We start from the raw sequence: 17,662 nt of genomic DNA, 5'->3' as shown, positions 1-17,662 counted from the left end.
TTCCGATTCTGTTTCAAATAAAGACATGGCGGCCCAGATGATCGAGCTGAACAAAATTAAATACGCGTAAGAAAAAAAAAAAAAGATTTAGAAAAGCGCCGGATGATGAGCGAATCCGGATGGAGAACATATTGAACACGGAGGTTTTGGTTTATCGTGAAATCCTCTTTCGTTTTTTGTGAAGTTCCACACAGCAGTCAACTAAATTGGTGAGATCCTTCCATTTTATTCATTTGTGCCATGTACTATGTGTTTTGTATAAAACTAATAATCGGGCAACAGAATGACTGCAACTCGGGATCTCTCCATGGTGTGTTGCGGTGTGGAATCTACTGAATTCTGGTTCTGGCCTCTACTTATTTATGGTTTTGAGACACGCTTTTCCCTATTTTGTTGGGATCATGAGGGATACAGAGGGCGGTTGAAAATTTGGTTTTTATGTGTTCCTTTTCCTTTTCTCTTTTTCTTTTTATTTCCTTCTATATGGATAGGACAAGAGTTAGTGCTCATGTCTCGAGCATCAGAAGAAAAACATGAGTGATGGCGCTATATCCTTGACTAGTACAGCGGCGCTAATGGTGTAGTGGTAAGCGTTATTACCTTTCACCCCAGCAGGCCTGGGTTCAATCCCAGTCGGCGCCACCGGGATGTGCTGAGGCATAACATCTCTGATCACGCCTTCCTTCGGAAAGGAAGTAAAGCCGTTGGTCTCCGGTTCATGAGTTGATGGGTCGATAGGTAGGGTCCAGGTGTGGGAGCTGCCTCCCTGGCGTCGGTAGTATTGGTGCTCAGCACGGAAAACAAGATCGACGGAAAAAAATAAAGGAAAAAAAATCCGTGGCTAGGAGTCCGGACATAAGGTGAAAATACCTGTGTCCCATCTCAGGAGATCAAGCAACAATGAAGTGTACAGTAATCTTCTTAAATCTATCACTCCCAATCATGTATCTCATTCATTTTTAAACCCATATAAAAAAAAACGATTGGTACGGCATGTTCCCGCACTATGATCAACCGGTGGAAACTAACGATTTTAAATTGGCTCACCACTTGACTAGCTTATTGGTTCCAAGCAAATCGGTTAACGTACTCCATTCTACCATAGAGGTTTTGATTCGCTATGAAAGTTTGACAGATAAATGAGGGGTTCGTTGATTTTCCTATGTTTCGAGGGCTGCATCGATTAGCTTGGGACCAAAGATAGTATCAGAGCTGAGCCAAAAAGTTGAGCACGTTTCTTAGGGAACGTCTGGTATTAGAGTTACATCTATGCAATGATTTCATGTGGATAAAATTTAAACCGTTGTATATATTTCATAAAATAAGGCGTTATACCTTGCAATCCATTTTATATATATTTTTCATTGCAGTTCATACAATTTAATTATAGCTGCACAGACCTGGCCATTTTAGTGTTTGCATCACATTTATGATGTGCTATCAAATGGAGGGACACCTCACCTGAGGTGACAATTTTTACTTCAGGCCTAATTGACAAGAAAAATGATGGATGTATTTCTGTCATTTTCCAGGATTCTTTGAAGTACTGGCTGTGCTTGACTACCAGACTAGACTATACCACAATCAACGTACTACTTAAAGAAGTACAACGTTAGTACAATCAACCGGTGGAAACTAATGATTTTAAATTGGCTCTCTACTTGACTAGCCTATTGGTCCCAAGCAAATCGATTAACGTACTCCATTATAGTATAAATTTCAGTACTACACTATGTTGGTTTTGATTCGCTATGAAAGTTTGACAAATAAAATGAGGGGTTTGTGGGTTTTTCTATCGATTAGCTTGGGACCGAAGAGAGTACCAGAGCTGAGCCAAAAAGTTGAGCACGTTTCTTCGGGACCTTCTGGTCTTAGAGTTACCTCTATGGTACAATCATGTCTGTCGATGGAATAAGGATGAGTACAGAAATATCAATACATCCTAATTTCTTTGATTTTTCCTTCTGATTTTTGGAAGCAAATTGCTCTAAATTTGGTTGAAATTGGAACACGATCAAAAATACGAACCAAAGAAATAAAGTAAAGAATTATATGTATCACCACGCAAGGGAAAATGTGTGCATAATCAATTTATTGATTTCACACTAGCAATTACAAATCAATTTTATTTTTTAATTGGTCAACCGATGTCATAATAGTCATAAAAGTAAAGCGGCATTAAACTGATTTCCTTAAATTTTTAAATAAAATTTAAATTTTCACGATACGATACGAGTGAGTCGAAGTACACCTGTTTTTAAATCGGGAGATTTTTGTGCATGTTTCGCATAAGAGATTTTTCTCTCACGAGAACTGAGCGAGGGATGACTGAAAAACATTGTGCGAGAAACATAAATACTAACGGTAGATGATGAGTGTGATACCACAGACAAACAGACGTAACTCTTCATTGTGTATCTTCGTTCACGCATTTAACGGTTGATTTGAATATTATCAGTTCCGCGAACTACTCGCCGCAGCGCTGGCATCGGATCACTTTGACGTTTCTATACATTCTATAGAACTTTTATGCAATATTGTTTGCGAGTTAGCGAGCAAGCTTGTTTTCCGCGAGAAGCCTGAAAGATGTCGCTACTGAGGTCCTATGTTTTGAGATACTATGTTTTCAAGAAAAACTTTTTCAAAGAGTTACGTCTGTTTGTCTGTGGTGATACTATTGGGCGGTTTAGAAAACTGTAACAAATATTGTATAAGGTATAGGAAAAACCTGACGAAAGGGGTAGTGATAAATTTTTACTGCTCTTTGTGTGACGTACTTAATGTATGCCCCCCTACTTGCTGATGGAAATAGGTGCAAAGCCTGACGAAGACGTTATTTACTATTGAAGAAAAAAAAACAAATTGGCATAATTAATTGCATGTTTTTCCCTCCTGTTTCCACTTCCCAATCTATTGATTTTCTCTCTCTCTCTCTCTCTCTTTCTTTCTCACTCTCTAGACTTGTCAATAATTATAAAATACTCAACGAAAACAAATAAATTACTAAACCTGTAATTATCATTTAACAGTACTAAAAAAAATTAGTAATTTTTACCAAACCAGTCCTTCGTTTTGCATGTTCTGAGGTTCGGAAAAATTTCCAGACGTCATAAATTCAGGGCTTCCAGGCCTTGGACCACCGATCATATTTTCAGGTGGACCACCACCTGCGGCAGCATTTCCCGGTGGACCATTTGGCTGATTGAGAAAGTTCGTCTCCGGTGTTATACCACCAAACTCGTTCACCATGGGGATCGGTCCGGCGTGATCCATTGGTCCTCCTGCATAGGAGAGAAAGCTAAGCGTTAACCGTTGATTGACCAGTATTTCGGCATGCTAAGGGGTGTAAGTGTTCAACTTACCGGGAGTGTTGAAAGGCATTGGTCCAGCACCAGGATGACCAGGGAAGAAGGGCGCATCATGAGGATGAAAAGGAGGCCCACCATAACCAAAATCAAACTTGCCATCGGTGGCAAAATAAGGAAATCCTGGTTCATCCAGTCCTCCTGGTGACAAATTCATCGGAAATCCACGCATTTTTCGAGCACCTCCGAAGAATGGCCCTCGACCCATGCTGGTAAGCTGCTTTAACCTTCGCTCTTTCGATCGTTTGTTCTGAAACCACACCTGTAACAAAAAAAAAATATTCTGCTTTAATACTTGTCATCCATTGAACAGTAACGACTATACATTGATATACATATGTCATAGAGGTCCTGATATAATCGTGAAGCATGCCTACAGCAAAGTGGTCATTAGGCACATCCCTACTGGTATCGTTGATCCGATTTCTGCCAGCTTCGGATTTTATTTCTAATTTTCTCGTATAGGTTATCATTGTTCCACACAATATACAAAGTCAAAAAGTTCTACATTAATAATTGCGCGGAAGTACTCAAACAATCTGAGTTGGGGTTTTTAATAGAAGCATGATAACAGCATAACAGCATGATACAGTGTAGCCCAGTTAAAAAGCAGACATACGTCAACAATATACACGGTAAGAAAAAGTACCCAAAATTGAGTTCCTTTCACTCATCACGTGGCTTCCGTGGGGCTAGGTAAAATTAAGTTAAAGAAGAAAACTCAATTTTGAGTAATCCTGATCATGAATCCACGTTGACCAAGTTGACAAAAAAATAATAAGACGGAGCAGACTGGAACCGAACCATGGACGTTGAGATTACGGGGCCCGTGTGTTAACCACTCGTCTATCAACGCTTGTGAAAATGAAATGGTTAAAGGCGCATAAAAGCAACCTCAATGAAAATAAACTTATATTTGAGTTCATTTATTATTACTCAATAGTTGAGTAAATTTTAACCAACGCCGCTTTTCTGATTCACTCAACGGCGGACCTCAAATGATAGAACCCAACGTTGAGTTTTTTTTAAACTTAATTTTGAGTATTTTTTTCTTACCGTGTACGTCACGTTTAGTTTGGAATTTCGGTGTTAAAATTGGTGAGGGGTATTCGAAAGGAATATTAAGTGATAATATAAATAAACTTGAAATCATTTTCATTTCACACTTAAATCAGGACTTGAATGCGTTTTTAGCGAAAGCGTTAAGCTTTTAAACTCTCGAAATTGAATGCTGTGAAAATAACAACATCAAACTATACACTGTTTCGATTCAATGCACATTAAATTTTATAAAGTCGATAAAACAATTCATTGAAGTTCCCCTCAGTGTTTTTTTTACGTTTGACATGTCACAGAGAGAGGTGAAGCAGATCGTGAAATATTGTTGTATTAGTAAACCAAAAAATCAACGTAAACGCAAGTAGTGACGTCACTAATTGCTTGTACCGTACAGGGGTTTTACTCACACAACTTAACCGATTGCTTCACCTCTGTAATCCAGCTCATTGATGTCAGCCCAGTTAGCGAGTGAAATTCACTAACTGGACTGCGTTTTTAGCCTATAGTTAGCGAACAAGTCTCGCCGAACTTTTCAAAAGGTCCTAAGTAACAAATGTAAACAAATCGAGTTTATAAATGCACATTGCAACATTTGTACCTAAGAACATTATGCACACACACACATTCAGTTTAATGTCAATTGAATTGAGATAATTCTAAAGTAACAAAACGTCTGAAGTCCAAATTTGCATTAACGATGTTTCACTGTTACATAAGACGTTTGACTATGTTCACCAAGACAAACATCTGAAGTATCAGAAAAACCAAAACAATGCAGATCTGTACTTCGGTCCTTTGTGTTTATACGAGTAAAACGTCTAAAATGTTCAAACAAACCAAAACAATGTGATTGTGCACATCGGAATTTTCATGTCAAGCATTTTTCTACTATTTCCGCGGGGGGGGGGGGGGGTGACAATTATCCACGGCCCATACAAATTTTAAAATTTTTATATGGACAATTGTCTACGCATGGGGAGGGGGGGTCAAGAATACCGAAAAGTTGTCTACGTAGTTAATGAACGGGTAGATTATAATTTCAATTTCAATTTTACTATCGCATTTTACTATTAAAGGTCTTAAAAATGTCAAAAATTGATTTGGTTTAAAATAGTATCAAAAAAGATTTTGTCAATCTTCAACCTCGTTTTTCTCGAAAAGAGTGAAATGTTAGATAGAACCTTTTGAAAAGTTAGGCGAGAAGTACTGTGGAAGGAATAAGAAGATGTGTGTTCACATTTCGTCTTCTGAAAACAGTTAAACTAGAACATATGCAATCCCAGATCGTCGCTCCGGTAACGATCTTCTAAATTGTCATACAAATCAAACTTTTTTATTGTTATTATAATAATTTTATCGACAACCAGACTGTGATTCGGGCCGCCGTAAATCGCCGTTGGCAGAGGTTCTTTGAATGAACATCTCTCTACTCTTGGTTTTATTCATGTCGTTCTCGCAAACCCGCCGGCCGAGTGGCCTACTCGTTTCACCGTGTAAATAATTTTGTCTCCTTCACACTTACTTTTCTCATGGCTTTGCCACGCCGGACGGCCGAGGCCTGTGGCTTTCGGTGTTCATTTTTTATGATGCAGCCGAAAGCAAGAGAAATGAATAACAATCGGGAAAAGTAGTTACGAACAGTTTCCAACCAGCCCTCTTGCTTCTTACCCGCCACTAGGTTAGAAAGAAAAAAATCCGGCGGTTGGTTGGAACTGATTTTTTACGACCCATCATGGATCGGTCCCGAAAAGTATTCATATACCGTGTCCCGCTCGATCAGGCGCGTTATTAGCGTTCGTGAAGAGTTAATAAAATTTTATGAAATGATCTATTCAAACGAATTTTGATGTTTTTATGAGTATCTGATATTCCTTCAAGATTCGTCCCGTTTGAAAAGTAGCTCATGGTCGGGAACTGGGCAGTAGGGAACAATATGACCCGTTGAACGCAACGTCGACAAAGCAAGCCATTTCGATTATTGAATTCGTTTTAAGGTCATACAGGGTGAGCCTACACTGCCCACGATATGATCATCAGGTTGAAGGTGCGAGTGTAAATAAAGTCAACGAAAGCTGACAACCTGTCCAAAATCAAATAGAATAGGTATCTCCTGTATCGGCGGTCGTGTCGGTGTGTTTAGTCTTCCTGCCTTTTATGTTAATTATAGTCATTGGAACAGCTAGCGCCCTGCAGTGAAATTAGGCTTTAAGCTGTGTGTTTTATGAGCCGCGATGCGATGCAGTCTTCATAGCTTGAAAGGTCGGCCGCCTTTGGGCACGACAACGATTATACTGATTATTTTGGTGATGATGACGGTAATGACGTGATGGTTCTGCGCTCTGATTCTGGTTCTAGGTCTGATGATCTGTTCTACTGCGCTTAGCTTGACGATATATGCTAATGAAACATTTGTCTTAAGATTTGCAATTTAGTGATCCATTTAGCAGTGGGACATATCTTTTCGGCATTCACCGGCTGTCGAATCAGCGACAAAGAACTGCAACAGCTTGTGCGTTTGTACGTCCAAAGAGAACGAGACGTGCAGTTGCGACGTGTCCATGCCTATAAATACTTACGCACAAGCAGAATCAGCTCACATTACAAAACCATCACAATTTGATAATTTACAAGTACAGTCAGGTTTCCTTTAGTGCGGTTAATAGGGACCGCACAATAGGTACCGGTATTAACGAATACACGTAGCATTTGGGATGAGAGCAAATTGGGGACAAACACTTATTTTAGGGTAATTTTAAGAGATAACTTCCTGGTGTTTTCTGAAAAGTTATTAACAAGAGAGATGACCTCCTTTTGGGACAATTTTGCATCCGAAAAGTCAGAAGTCTGGTCCTCTGGAAGACCTGGAACATCCGTAAAATAAATGAATTCATTAAACTGATCCTAGAGCTACGTGATTTTTTATATAGCACTCATAGACATCATATCAGAATTAATTCAGAGTTGTGACCGGAAAAATGAACTCTGGAGACTACGAGATGGTTCATCGGAAGATCAGGAACATCCGTAAAAGCGGTCAATTCATGAAACTGATCCTAGGGCTCCGTGTTTTTTTTCGAAACCGCTCATAGACATCTTATTACAATCACTTCGGAGTTTTGACTGGAATTTGGACTCTGGGCACACTACAGGATCGTCCACTGGAAGATCCGAAACATCCTTAAAAGTGGTCAATTCATGAAACTGATCCTATAGCTCAGTGTTTTTCGAAATCGCTCATAGACGTTTTATTACAATTAATTCGGAGTTTTGACTGAAAACGGAACTCTGGGCACTACAGGATGGTCCACCGGAAAATCCGGAACATCCATAGAAGTAGTCAATTCATGAAACTAATCCTGATCTACAGTTTTTTCAAAACCATTCATAGGCATCCTATCACAATTATTTCGGACCACGGGATTATTCACCGGTTGATCCGGAACATCCGTAAAAGTGATCAATTCATGAAATTGATCCTAGAGCCCCTCATTTTTCGAAACCACTCATAAACGTCTTACCAAAATGAATCCGAGGTTGTGATCGGAATATGAACGCTGTGGACAACGGGATGGTCCTCTAGACGATTCAGACCGTCTGTAAAAGTGGTCACTTCATTAAACTGATCCTCGTGCTCCACGTTTTTTTTTTTTTTGTAACCACTCATAAATACCTTATCAGAATGGATTCGGGGTTGTGAATGGAACATGGACACTGGGGACTACGAGATGGTCCATTAGAAGATCCGGAACATTCGGAAAAGTGGTCAATACCTGAAACTGATCCTAAAGCTCCGCGTATTTTGCGAAACCACTAATAGACTTCTTATCAGAATGAGTTCAAAGTTGTGTTCGGAATATAGACCCTGGAGACCACGCGATGATTCACCGTAAAATCCGGAACAACCGTAAAAGTAGAAAATTCATGAAATTGATCCTAGAGCTATTTTTTTTCAAAACCACGCATAGACGTCTTATCAGAATTAATTCAAACTTGTGACCAGAATATAGACCCTGGTGGCCACAAGATGGTCCACTGGAAGATCCAAAACAAAAGTAAAAGTGGTAAATTCATGAAACCACTCATTGATATCTTATCAATATAAATTCTGAGATGTGACCGAAAAGCACCACCGACGCCAGGGAGGCAACTCCCACACCTGGACCCTACCTATCGACCCATCAAACTCATGAACCGGGGACCAACGGCTTTACTTCCCTTACGAAAGGAAGGCGTGATCAGAGATATTATACCTCAGAACATCCCGGTGGCGCCAACTGGGATTGAACCCAGGCCTGCTGGGGTGAGAGGTAATCATGCTTCTCAATACACCAATTCGCTTAAGAAACGAACGTATGAAAAGATATTCAAAGATATCTGTTTTGTAAAGGACCACCCTAAACTGCTTGTTTAAAAACAAATCATAACTCATGAACCATAAGAGTTAGAAATTTTGTGTCTACAACTTTTTAGAACAATAATTCATAACTCATGAACCATAAGAGTTAGAAATTTTGTGCCTACAACTTTTTAGAACAATTTTACCAATTCATAAATTTTATGGACCACTCTAATTTCACTAACATAAAAAGATCGATCCAAACATATGAAGAGACTTTCCTGATATACCTATATACCTAAAACTGATGCTTTGGGCGCAAACATTTTTGTCTTCCTAAATACAGCTCTGAGATCATTGTGCAGTGGATGGTCTTCCGAAACATCCGTAAAAGTGATGAATTCATAGCCGTCTTATAATTATCTATCTACCTATCGACCCATCAAACTCATGAACCGGGGACCAACGGCTTTACTTCCCTTACGAAAGGAAGGCGTGATCAGAGATATTATACCTCAGAACATCCCGGTGGCGCCAACTGGGATTGAACCCAGGCCTGCTGGGGTGAGAGGTAATCATGCTTCCCACTACACCACCAGCGCCGCTAGTTGTGTACGTTTTATATCATAATTTTTATTCACGGAATCATTGTAAGAATAATATCAACACACAAAAATCGGGTTCCCTGAAATCAGGGCTGGTAGTGGGTATGTGAGATAACAGTAGGGACTTTAGTGACTAAAATAACAAAAATAATGACCAGATAGTGACTTTTAAACAATACAAAGTGATCGGAAAGATATGACTCCAATCTTCCGTTTTTCGATTGCCACTGTGAGAAATTTTATGCATCGTGCGCATTTGTCATGCTTTTTAAAAATAAAACAAATTTGAGTACGGTCTAATTCTAACCTCCATTTCCTCACTGCACTCTTTTGTCTACCTCGTTTTTTTAAACAAAAAATATACTAAGTTGATATTAGACGCAGATCGCGAATTGGCGATTAGATCACGAATGTTCAAAGTCACGGATTTAGACAAATTTTCACAATTTTAGGACCGTATTTAGGATACCGATGAAGCGATGCGTTTCGCAACATGAAAAACTGCAGTCTAGAATTAAATGTACATATATCTGAATTACACGGGAAAAAATCCGATCTTCGAAATGAGAAAAATGATGCATGATTTCATGAACACAGCGTATTTTCTTGTTATGAAAATACACCATGAATAATATTCATGATGTCATGAGCAACTTTTGCGTAACGCAGCAAAAAAAAACATTCCCAAAATCATGAATCATCCGAGTTCAAATCATGAGCTAAATTCATGGGTTAAACTTTTAACCAAAAAATGTAGAAATAATAAAATAAAGCATCAGACTGGATTCGAACCAAGAACCTTGAGAACATTAAACCCATACTTTGACCACTAGACTATCAGTACTTAGTATGATTTATGAACACGGTTTGTCAAGTACGTGTAACGCTTGTAGCGGTCTTGATTCCACTGCATTATTTCGTATTTTGCATTGTGAGTGTCCTTCTCTTCTTTGTAGTCGCTATATCGGACTGGTCGTCTTTTTACTTTGCTCCCAAGAATAGAGTCTTCTATAACACCTCATAGAAAAAAAAAACGCAACTCTGCTACCTAGACAACTTTTGTAGATCACAGTTTAAGAAATTTTTTTCATTATTATGGCATGAGGAAAATTTTCCCAGATGGACTGATCACGGACATTAACAAAAATGTGAATGCGTCTAGGACTTAAAATCTCGATCGTGAAAATATAGAGATTTATGGATACATTTTTAGAGCTGTTTGTTTTTTAAGAACTGGACCTGGAAATTTGTTGTTTCCATATTACCGGAATATATGGACAAAATACAATATAATACATGCTTACAAAGGAACTCAAGATTCTGTGACATGATTATTTGTACGAGGATTGTGCCGATTGCACAAATACTAAAACTATATAAAGATTATTCAAATTTCTGGCCTTTGAACAAATGCCGAGAGTTTTAAAAAAAATCATGGACCATTTTTTGACATTATAGGCTTGAAAAACATTCAAGATCTCAATGTTAAATAACCAGAATATTGGGTCTAGAACTTATTTCGAAACCTCTGAAGGTTTATGACAATTTCGAGATAAGAAAAATCAAAATATTAGTGATTCCGTCAACATCAATTCACAGTTAAAGTTTCTATCTGTTCGCGCCTCTTCTTGTCAGACTTTACACACGGATTTTTAATGAATCTTTCTAACACATATTTGTTACCAAATCAAGCTGTGATTTGATGTGAGTTTTGAAAGTAACATTTTTTACTCTCAACACTGGTTGTACAAAAGTGACTTTAGTGACTATATTTTAAGAAGTAGTGACTTAAGTGACTTATTGATAAAAAAGGGACTTTTTAGTGACTGACTTGAAAATAGTAACCAAGTCACTAAAAAGTGACCTGCTACCAGCCCTGCGAAATCTCTATTATTTGAAAGAGGTGACTATTCTCGTCATTTTGATAATGCTACTGAAATATTTCATCGGGATCTTGAATATGTTTTCTTTTTTTCCAATTTTGTCTACACAAAAAGTTTAAAAAAACAACTTGTTAACAGAATTATTAAATTGCGAAATCAACTTTACAGTAGTTATAAGTTTTTAAGTACACATCAAAATAAATTTTATTTATTCGCATAATTGAATGTTGACGGTCTGTCGGTAGATGTATAAATTATCTTCATTTGTTTTAAAAACAGAAACTTATTTATTTGTTAATGCGATACGTCTTAATGCATGATGATATGTCAATGTTCTGGAATGTCACACTCAATCTAGCTCGGTAAAATCTCAACCAGCCGATTACCTCTGCATTTACTTTTGCTGATATCTTTGCAAAATATCTGTTTGTTAGCTGAGTCTCGGCCATTGTTTTACTGAATCTCAGCAAAATAAATTGCAGAACTACTCGGCTGTTGGAATGTCGGCAAAAAAAATTAATGTGTATACCTACTACTTTTGTAAATCCTACACTGTTTCTATCGAAGCAACATTGGCTTAACGTTTTGTGTTAATACTGTACCGTCGGACATTGTACCAAAACACGTAATAAAATGAATGAAAACAATAACAAAGCAATAACAAAATCGTATACACGCTCCGATGTCGAGAAGGCGCACATTTCGCTTAGTCATCGAAACATGATTAGCTACGACTACGACTGCCGATAGGATGCGACGCCATAGTCGCCATCATCATCATCAGCTGGAACTTTATAACTTGAAAGGACCATGCGTACGGGCGCGGTAGGGGTGGACACGGTTTCCATCCCAACCATCTCAGTAACCAATCTTTAGTTGAGGTTAGTACAAAAGAAGCCTTGCTAAGGAGAAATTGGTACTGGCTGCTTTGATGTTACCTTTCATCGACAGTCTATCAAAGGGAAACTTGCATGGCTTATGTACAGATTGGGCTCGAAAACAGACAAAAGTTGAAATATCATCCTACATCCCCTCATAAGGTAGGACGAGAAACTGTAGCAACAACGAACATAGTTGCTGCCACTCGTTGCCACTGTCGACCGCACAGAGCAGCGTTTCATGCTCTTGTGGCGTAACGAATTTCCCGTCGGACCACCTCCTGTTTAGTATAGTGAGACCGACCACAGAATTCTCTCACTCTTGCTCATTTGTCAGGCCTGCATGTCCATCGCAACTCACAAGAAACGGTGAGCTCTGCGCACGGGGTCATGATGTCTTGTAACTCAAGACTGCCGCCGCTGCCGCCCAGTACTGCATGGACTGGCGAGCCTCTGTGCATGAGATAGAGAAAAACAGATAGACAGCATGATGATGGGCAATTCGATGAAGCAAAATTATAGCCAGAGTGATATGCGTATAGAAGCAAAACGAAAAACGAAACAAAACTCATGAAAATGTAGTCAGACCAACGTGATGTGGTCTTTTACTGGAAAACTAAAGCTGAGATTTTTATTGCAAAGATGGTGTATCTTTCTATCGGAGATTAGGGGTTAAGATGATCGTGAAAAAAAAAGATTAAAATAATCACATTCAATGATTGAATTACTCGAGCCATTCGGAAGCTAATCTTAGGCGATTTTTATTTCAACATATCTTACAGTACACCAAAAAAAATCTGAATATTACTGATGATGTAAACATCTATGCGCGTGCGTGTCTCTGTGTGTGTGTGTGTTTTTTTTTATAGTAAGGAAAGCTTCAAAAGCCCGGCCTGTCAGTGTGTTGCGTTGCGTTCTCCTTCTGGCACTCTTAACCACTAAAACCTTACTCGCTTCTAGCCACTATTCCCCCCGAACCCCCCTAGAGTATTTCTTTTTATTGTGTGTGTGTGTGTGTGTGTGTGTGTGTGTGTGTGTGTGTGTGTGTGTGTGTGTGTGTGTGTGTGTGTGTGTGTGTGTGTGTGTGTGTGTGTGTGTGTATGTATGTGTGTATATGTGTGTGTGTGTGTGTGTGTGTGTGTGTGTATGTGTGTGTATGTGTGTGTGTGTGTGTGTGTGTGTGTGTGTGTGTGTGTGTGTGTGTGTGTGTGTGTGTGTGTGTGTGTGTGTGTGAGTGTGTGTGTGTGTGTGTGTGTGTGTGTGTGTGTGTGTGTGTGTGTGTGTGTGTGTGTGTGTGTGTGTGTGTGTGTGTGTGTGTGTGTGTGTGTGTGTGTGTGTGTGTGTGTGTGTAAGTGTGTGTGTGTGTGTGTGTGTGTGTGTGTATGTGTGTGTGTGTGTGTGTGTGTGTGTGTGTGTGTGTGTGTGTGTGTGTGTGTGTGTGTGTGTGTGTGTGTGTGTGAGTGTGTGTGTGTGTGTGTGTGTTTGTGTGTGTGTGTTTGTGTGTGTGTGTGTGTAAGTGGGTGTGGGTGTGTGAGTGGGTGTGGGTGTGTGAGTGGGTGTCGGTGTGTGAGTGGGTGTGGGTGTGTGAGTGGGTGTGGGTGTGTGAGTGGGTGTGGGTGTGTGAGTATGTGCGTCTTTCTCTATCCCTTACCCAGCCGGGGGCTTGGGCAAGTAAAACTGCGAATAATTTGATCTAATCTCATGCTCCGTAATGGTGCCCTGTATGTTGTGAATACTAGTAAGTAAGCTACTCACTGACAATGTGTATTTGCTGGGCAATTCATAAACAAAAAAAATGAATTACCGAAAAAGGTACTATTTTCAAAAATACTACCAACAGTGATCGAATGTCTTTGAAATAGTGTTAATATTAAAACAAATTCAATATACAACAAAAAAGTTCTCAGTGCTTAAATTGCCCACAGCTTCTATTTTCGAGATACTCGTAGGTCTGATGCAGACTTCTTCAGTATCTTGTACTAATACTCGTATACGAGTATTAGTATAAGACACTGAAGAAGTCCCCTGAATTGTACATTGTCAGTGAGTAGCACTTTATCTAAACTACAAAGTAAATTTAAAAAAAAAATAAAAAAAATATGCAATTTGAATAATTTTAATATTTTTTTTTATAATTTTAATTTTTTTTGTAGATATTAAATAATTTTTTACAGTGTATATTTTTTCTTGAAAGGCACAATACTTATCCGCAACTTCGCCAAAGACACCATCTCGATCAAACAAATCGTTCGCGAGATATGTTTTTCTATTGAGGCGTTTAATTTTTGCATAATCCCTTTTCAAGTGTATGTCGTGTACAAAACTAGGGAACCAAATATGCAAAATGACATGTTGGGAAATAATAAACAACTGTGTAAATAACAAGTAATTCTAAAAACATTGGCCAGAAATAAAATGGATGGGCAAAAGTCAAGATGAGGAGAGTTGATTGATTTGTATAGCTGTATTTTACTGGCAATAGTTAAATCGTTTTTCAGTCGACATAGAATTCCATACTTCTTGGCAATTTTCTTGATGACATTGTCAATGTGAGAGTTGAACTTATACACATCAATAATCACGCCAAGATATTTAATCTCCTGAACGCGATCAATAGTCTCATCATCAATTACAACAGAGACGTTCTCATTAACTCGATTCCGCGAAATCACCATAAATTTAGTTTTACTTGTATTCAATTTTAACTGCTTATACTTCAACCATCTACTTAGAGAACGCAAATCTTCATTCAAGTGTAAAACGGCATCATCTAAATCCTTAGCTGCAATGAATAACACAGTATCATCTGCAAAAAGATTAATGTCGCAAACTCGTAAAACACGTCGCAAGTCATTAATATACATAATAAATAACAGAGACCCTAATACACTTCCCTGGGGCACTCCAAGGTTATTCCCCACGGGACTGGAAACAGAATCATTAAAAACAATCCGTTGAGTTCTGTCAGACAAATAGCTCGTAATTCCAAAGCGCTTGATTGATCTTAACAATAAGGGCCTAGAAATTGTTTCAAAAGCGCGTTTAAGATCCAAAAAAACAGCAACAATCGTATCTTTACACTCCAAGTTATTTTTCCACTTCGCCAATACCAAATTCAACGCGGTTTCACAAGAATGACCTTCCCAATATCCCGATTGTTCTGGTATCAACAAACTATTACTATTTAAATACTCCAACAGCTGGCCTTTAACAACAAGTTCTTAAATTTTCTCTAATGTGTGCAACATGTTGATGGGACGAAACTCTTCGGCTTTAATCGTTCCAGCAACTTTTTGAATAGGGACCACTAAGGATTCCTTCCAAATTTGTAGCACATGTCCAGTTTGTAATGATTCATTAATAAGGTCCAGCAAGATGTGGCCAATGACATGAAAGCAATCTTGAATAACTCTAGCATTAACATTATCTACTCCAGCCGATTTTCCTAATGAAAAACAAATAACTTTAAGTTCATCTAATGTAATTGGGTGAAAAACTTCAAATCTACAACTACTATTAACTGGCTGTTTTATTTCGTCAGGTTCATCGACCAATTCAATGGATTGATTAATCAATGAAACACCGTCTACAAAATAATCATTAAACTTAAAAAGTTATGGACTAGGTTTTAATAAAGATTCAAAATAACTAGGTTTTAATAAAGATTCAAAATTTTCCATAACTCTTTGCTGTTGTTGTGATGCTGATCAATCTTCCTTTGAACGCTCACTTGACGTCCTCCTTTCCGCGGATCTGATTTTTTCACAAAATGGATATGAAATTAAGCGGCAGCATGGAATAAAACAACAAGAACAAAAATCGATGTCACCAACAAAAAGAAGCAAAAATCGTTCGGAGGTCAATGCACCAGTACATCACTACAAAAACCGGCAAAACGTGCTCGAAACGTACGCGCCCGTATTCGCTCGAAATTTACGGATGGAATAATAAGAAGGAAAAACATCGCACTCTTATGATCTCAGGCACTGTTCTACATGCATTTAGGTATATGTTTGCGTGAGTTTATAGGAACCAAAGCATTTCCACAACACATTGAATTTCACTGATTTTTCACATTTGAAGATACACTCCATATTTCTAGTAGAGGAACCATAAAGGCTTCCTACGTATCAGGCTTTAATTTCCATTCCATTCTCCATTAACTATTATCTGTATCAAGTTCTTTTGATAAACTAAATGCACTGACACCGAGAACCATGCACACCCAACGAAGGCAGTTGCCGAACGTGATGTAAACATCTATGCGTGTATACTTTTATTCCTCTTCACGCAAACTTATACAACGCATACAATATTTTGATTATTGGTAAACTTGTGCGGTAAATGACATTCCGTTTATGATCATATTGAACAGATATTTGGGGAGGTTGGGATATGTAGCACATTCTAATTCATGGAATTATGTGTTAACATTTCTACAGTTATTAAGGAGCATTCAATCCCTGAACCTTTGAAGTATGCGAAATTACTATTCTTCTGACAAACAAACACAGAAGAGCGCCCCGAACGGTAAGCGACTAGAACGAGCTTCGATGTCAGACGTTCGCCCGTCGCTCCGCTTCTCTGATTAAATACAAAAAAAGAGCATTTTATCGTTTTAATGGTACAAAATCATTTTTTTCCCATAATTTAGCACCATATGCATGCATTGGGTATATTCTGTGATAAATGTTGGTGCACAGGGCGGTTTTGGCTCTTAATAATTTTCTAAAACTATTGAATAAAGATTTCTATTTCATAATTTTAAAAATTTGGGTAAAAAATAAAATTGTAAGGTATGGTTTTGCGGTATTTCATTCCCAACTTTTTATCATAACGATGTAGAAACATGTTTTTGCACTTGAATTTTCTTAAGAATCACAGGAAAAAAAAACAGATTCTCCATGATTTTTTATATAATTTTTCGGTATTAATAGAAACATCGAAATGTAAAAAGCTTCACGTTAAAAGAAAGAAGGATGAGTACAGATATTTCAGATAGGCTAGTCAGTAAAGGCAAGGTATTGCCAATGAGGTGGCGGTGGGTTTAATTCTCAGTCCGGTTGAGGAAATCTTTCGAGATGGAAATTTTCTCCAGCTGTGAATTTCCTGAGGCCACAAAATATCGGATTACGGAAGGGAAGTACATCCGTTGATCCCGGCCCATGTGTTGGTGGGTTCGATAGGATGTAGGTGTCAATTGCCGTCAGTGACCAATTGGTGATTGACGCTTGTTGGTGATTGGCACTCGTTGTGGGACAGAGATCACACGGTCAAAAATACGGACAAATAACAATCGCGTAAAGACAGAATTGACCCCCGATAGAATATTTTAAAACGAAACGGTGAAGAAAACCCCGATTTTCATGAAAACTGATTAATCCATCACCGTGTTCGAACGGTTAACGTGTCGTTACATAGATTCGACCAGGTTTTTGTAGCTTCTAGCATTATCTTTAACCAATTGCTTTTAGGAATGTACTTATTTTGATCTGGTCGTCCTATTTCGTCCCAATAATGTTTAGTGCGGATAAAT

The 17,662-nt window shown here is 38.4% G+C and overlaps 1 protein-coding gene across 1 annotated transcript in view; it reads right to left on the bottom strand.

Annotated features, from left to right (window-relative positions):
- Positions 1 to 2,917: 2,917 nt before the first annotated feature.
- Positions 2,918 to 17,662, bottom strand: part of Lim1 (LIM homeobox 1) — a 68,185-nt gene continuing 53,440 nt past the window's right edge. Inside the window, exons 2-3 of the mRNA XM_065238713.1 lie at positions 3,363 to 3,627; positions 2,918 to 3,281 (exon numbers count right to left, since the gene is read on the bottom strand). Of these exons, the coding sequence (XP_065094785.1) occupies positions 3,052 to 3,281; positions 3,363 to 3,627 (495 nt within the window). The 3' untranslated portion in view covers positions 2,918 to 3,051. The remainder of the gene's footprint in view (positions 3,282 to 3,362; positions 3,628 to 17,662) is intronic.

This window comes from Ochlerotatus camptorhynchus, unplaced genomic scaffold (assembly GCF_037179485.1).
Source record: "Ochlerotatus camptorhynchus isolate MF236.1 unplaced genomic scaffold, CSIRO-AGI_Acam_v1.1 ptg000909l, whole genome shotgun sequence".
Lineage (NCBI taxonomy): Eukaryota > Metazoa > Arthropoda > Insecta > Diptera > Culicidae > Ochlerotatus > Ochlerotatus camptorhynchus.
This window is presented reverse-complemented; position numbering and strand designations above follow the sequence as displayed.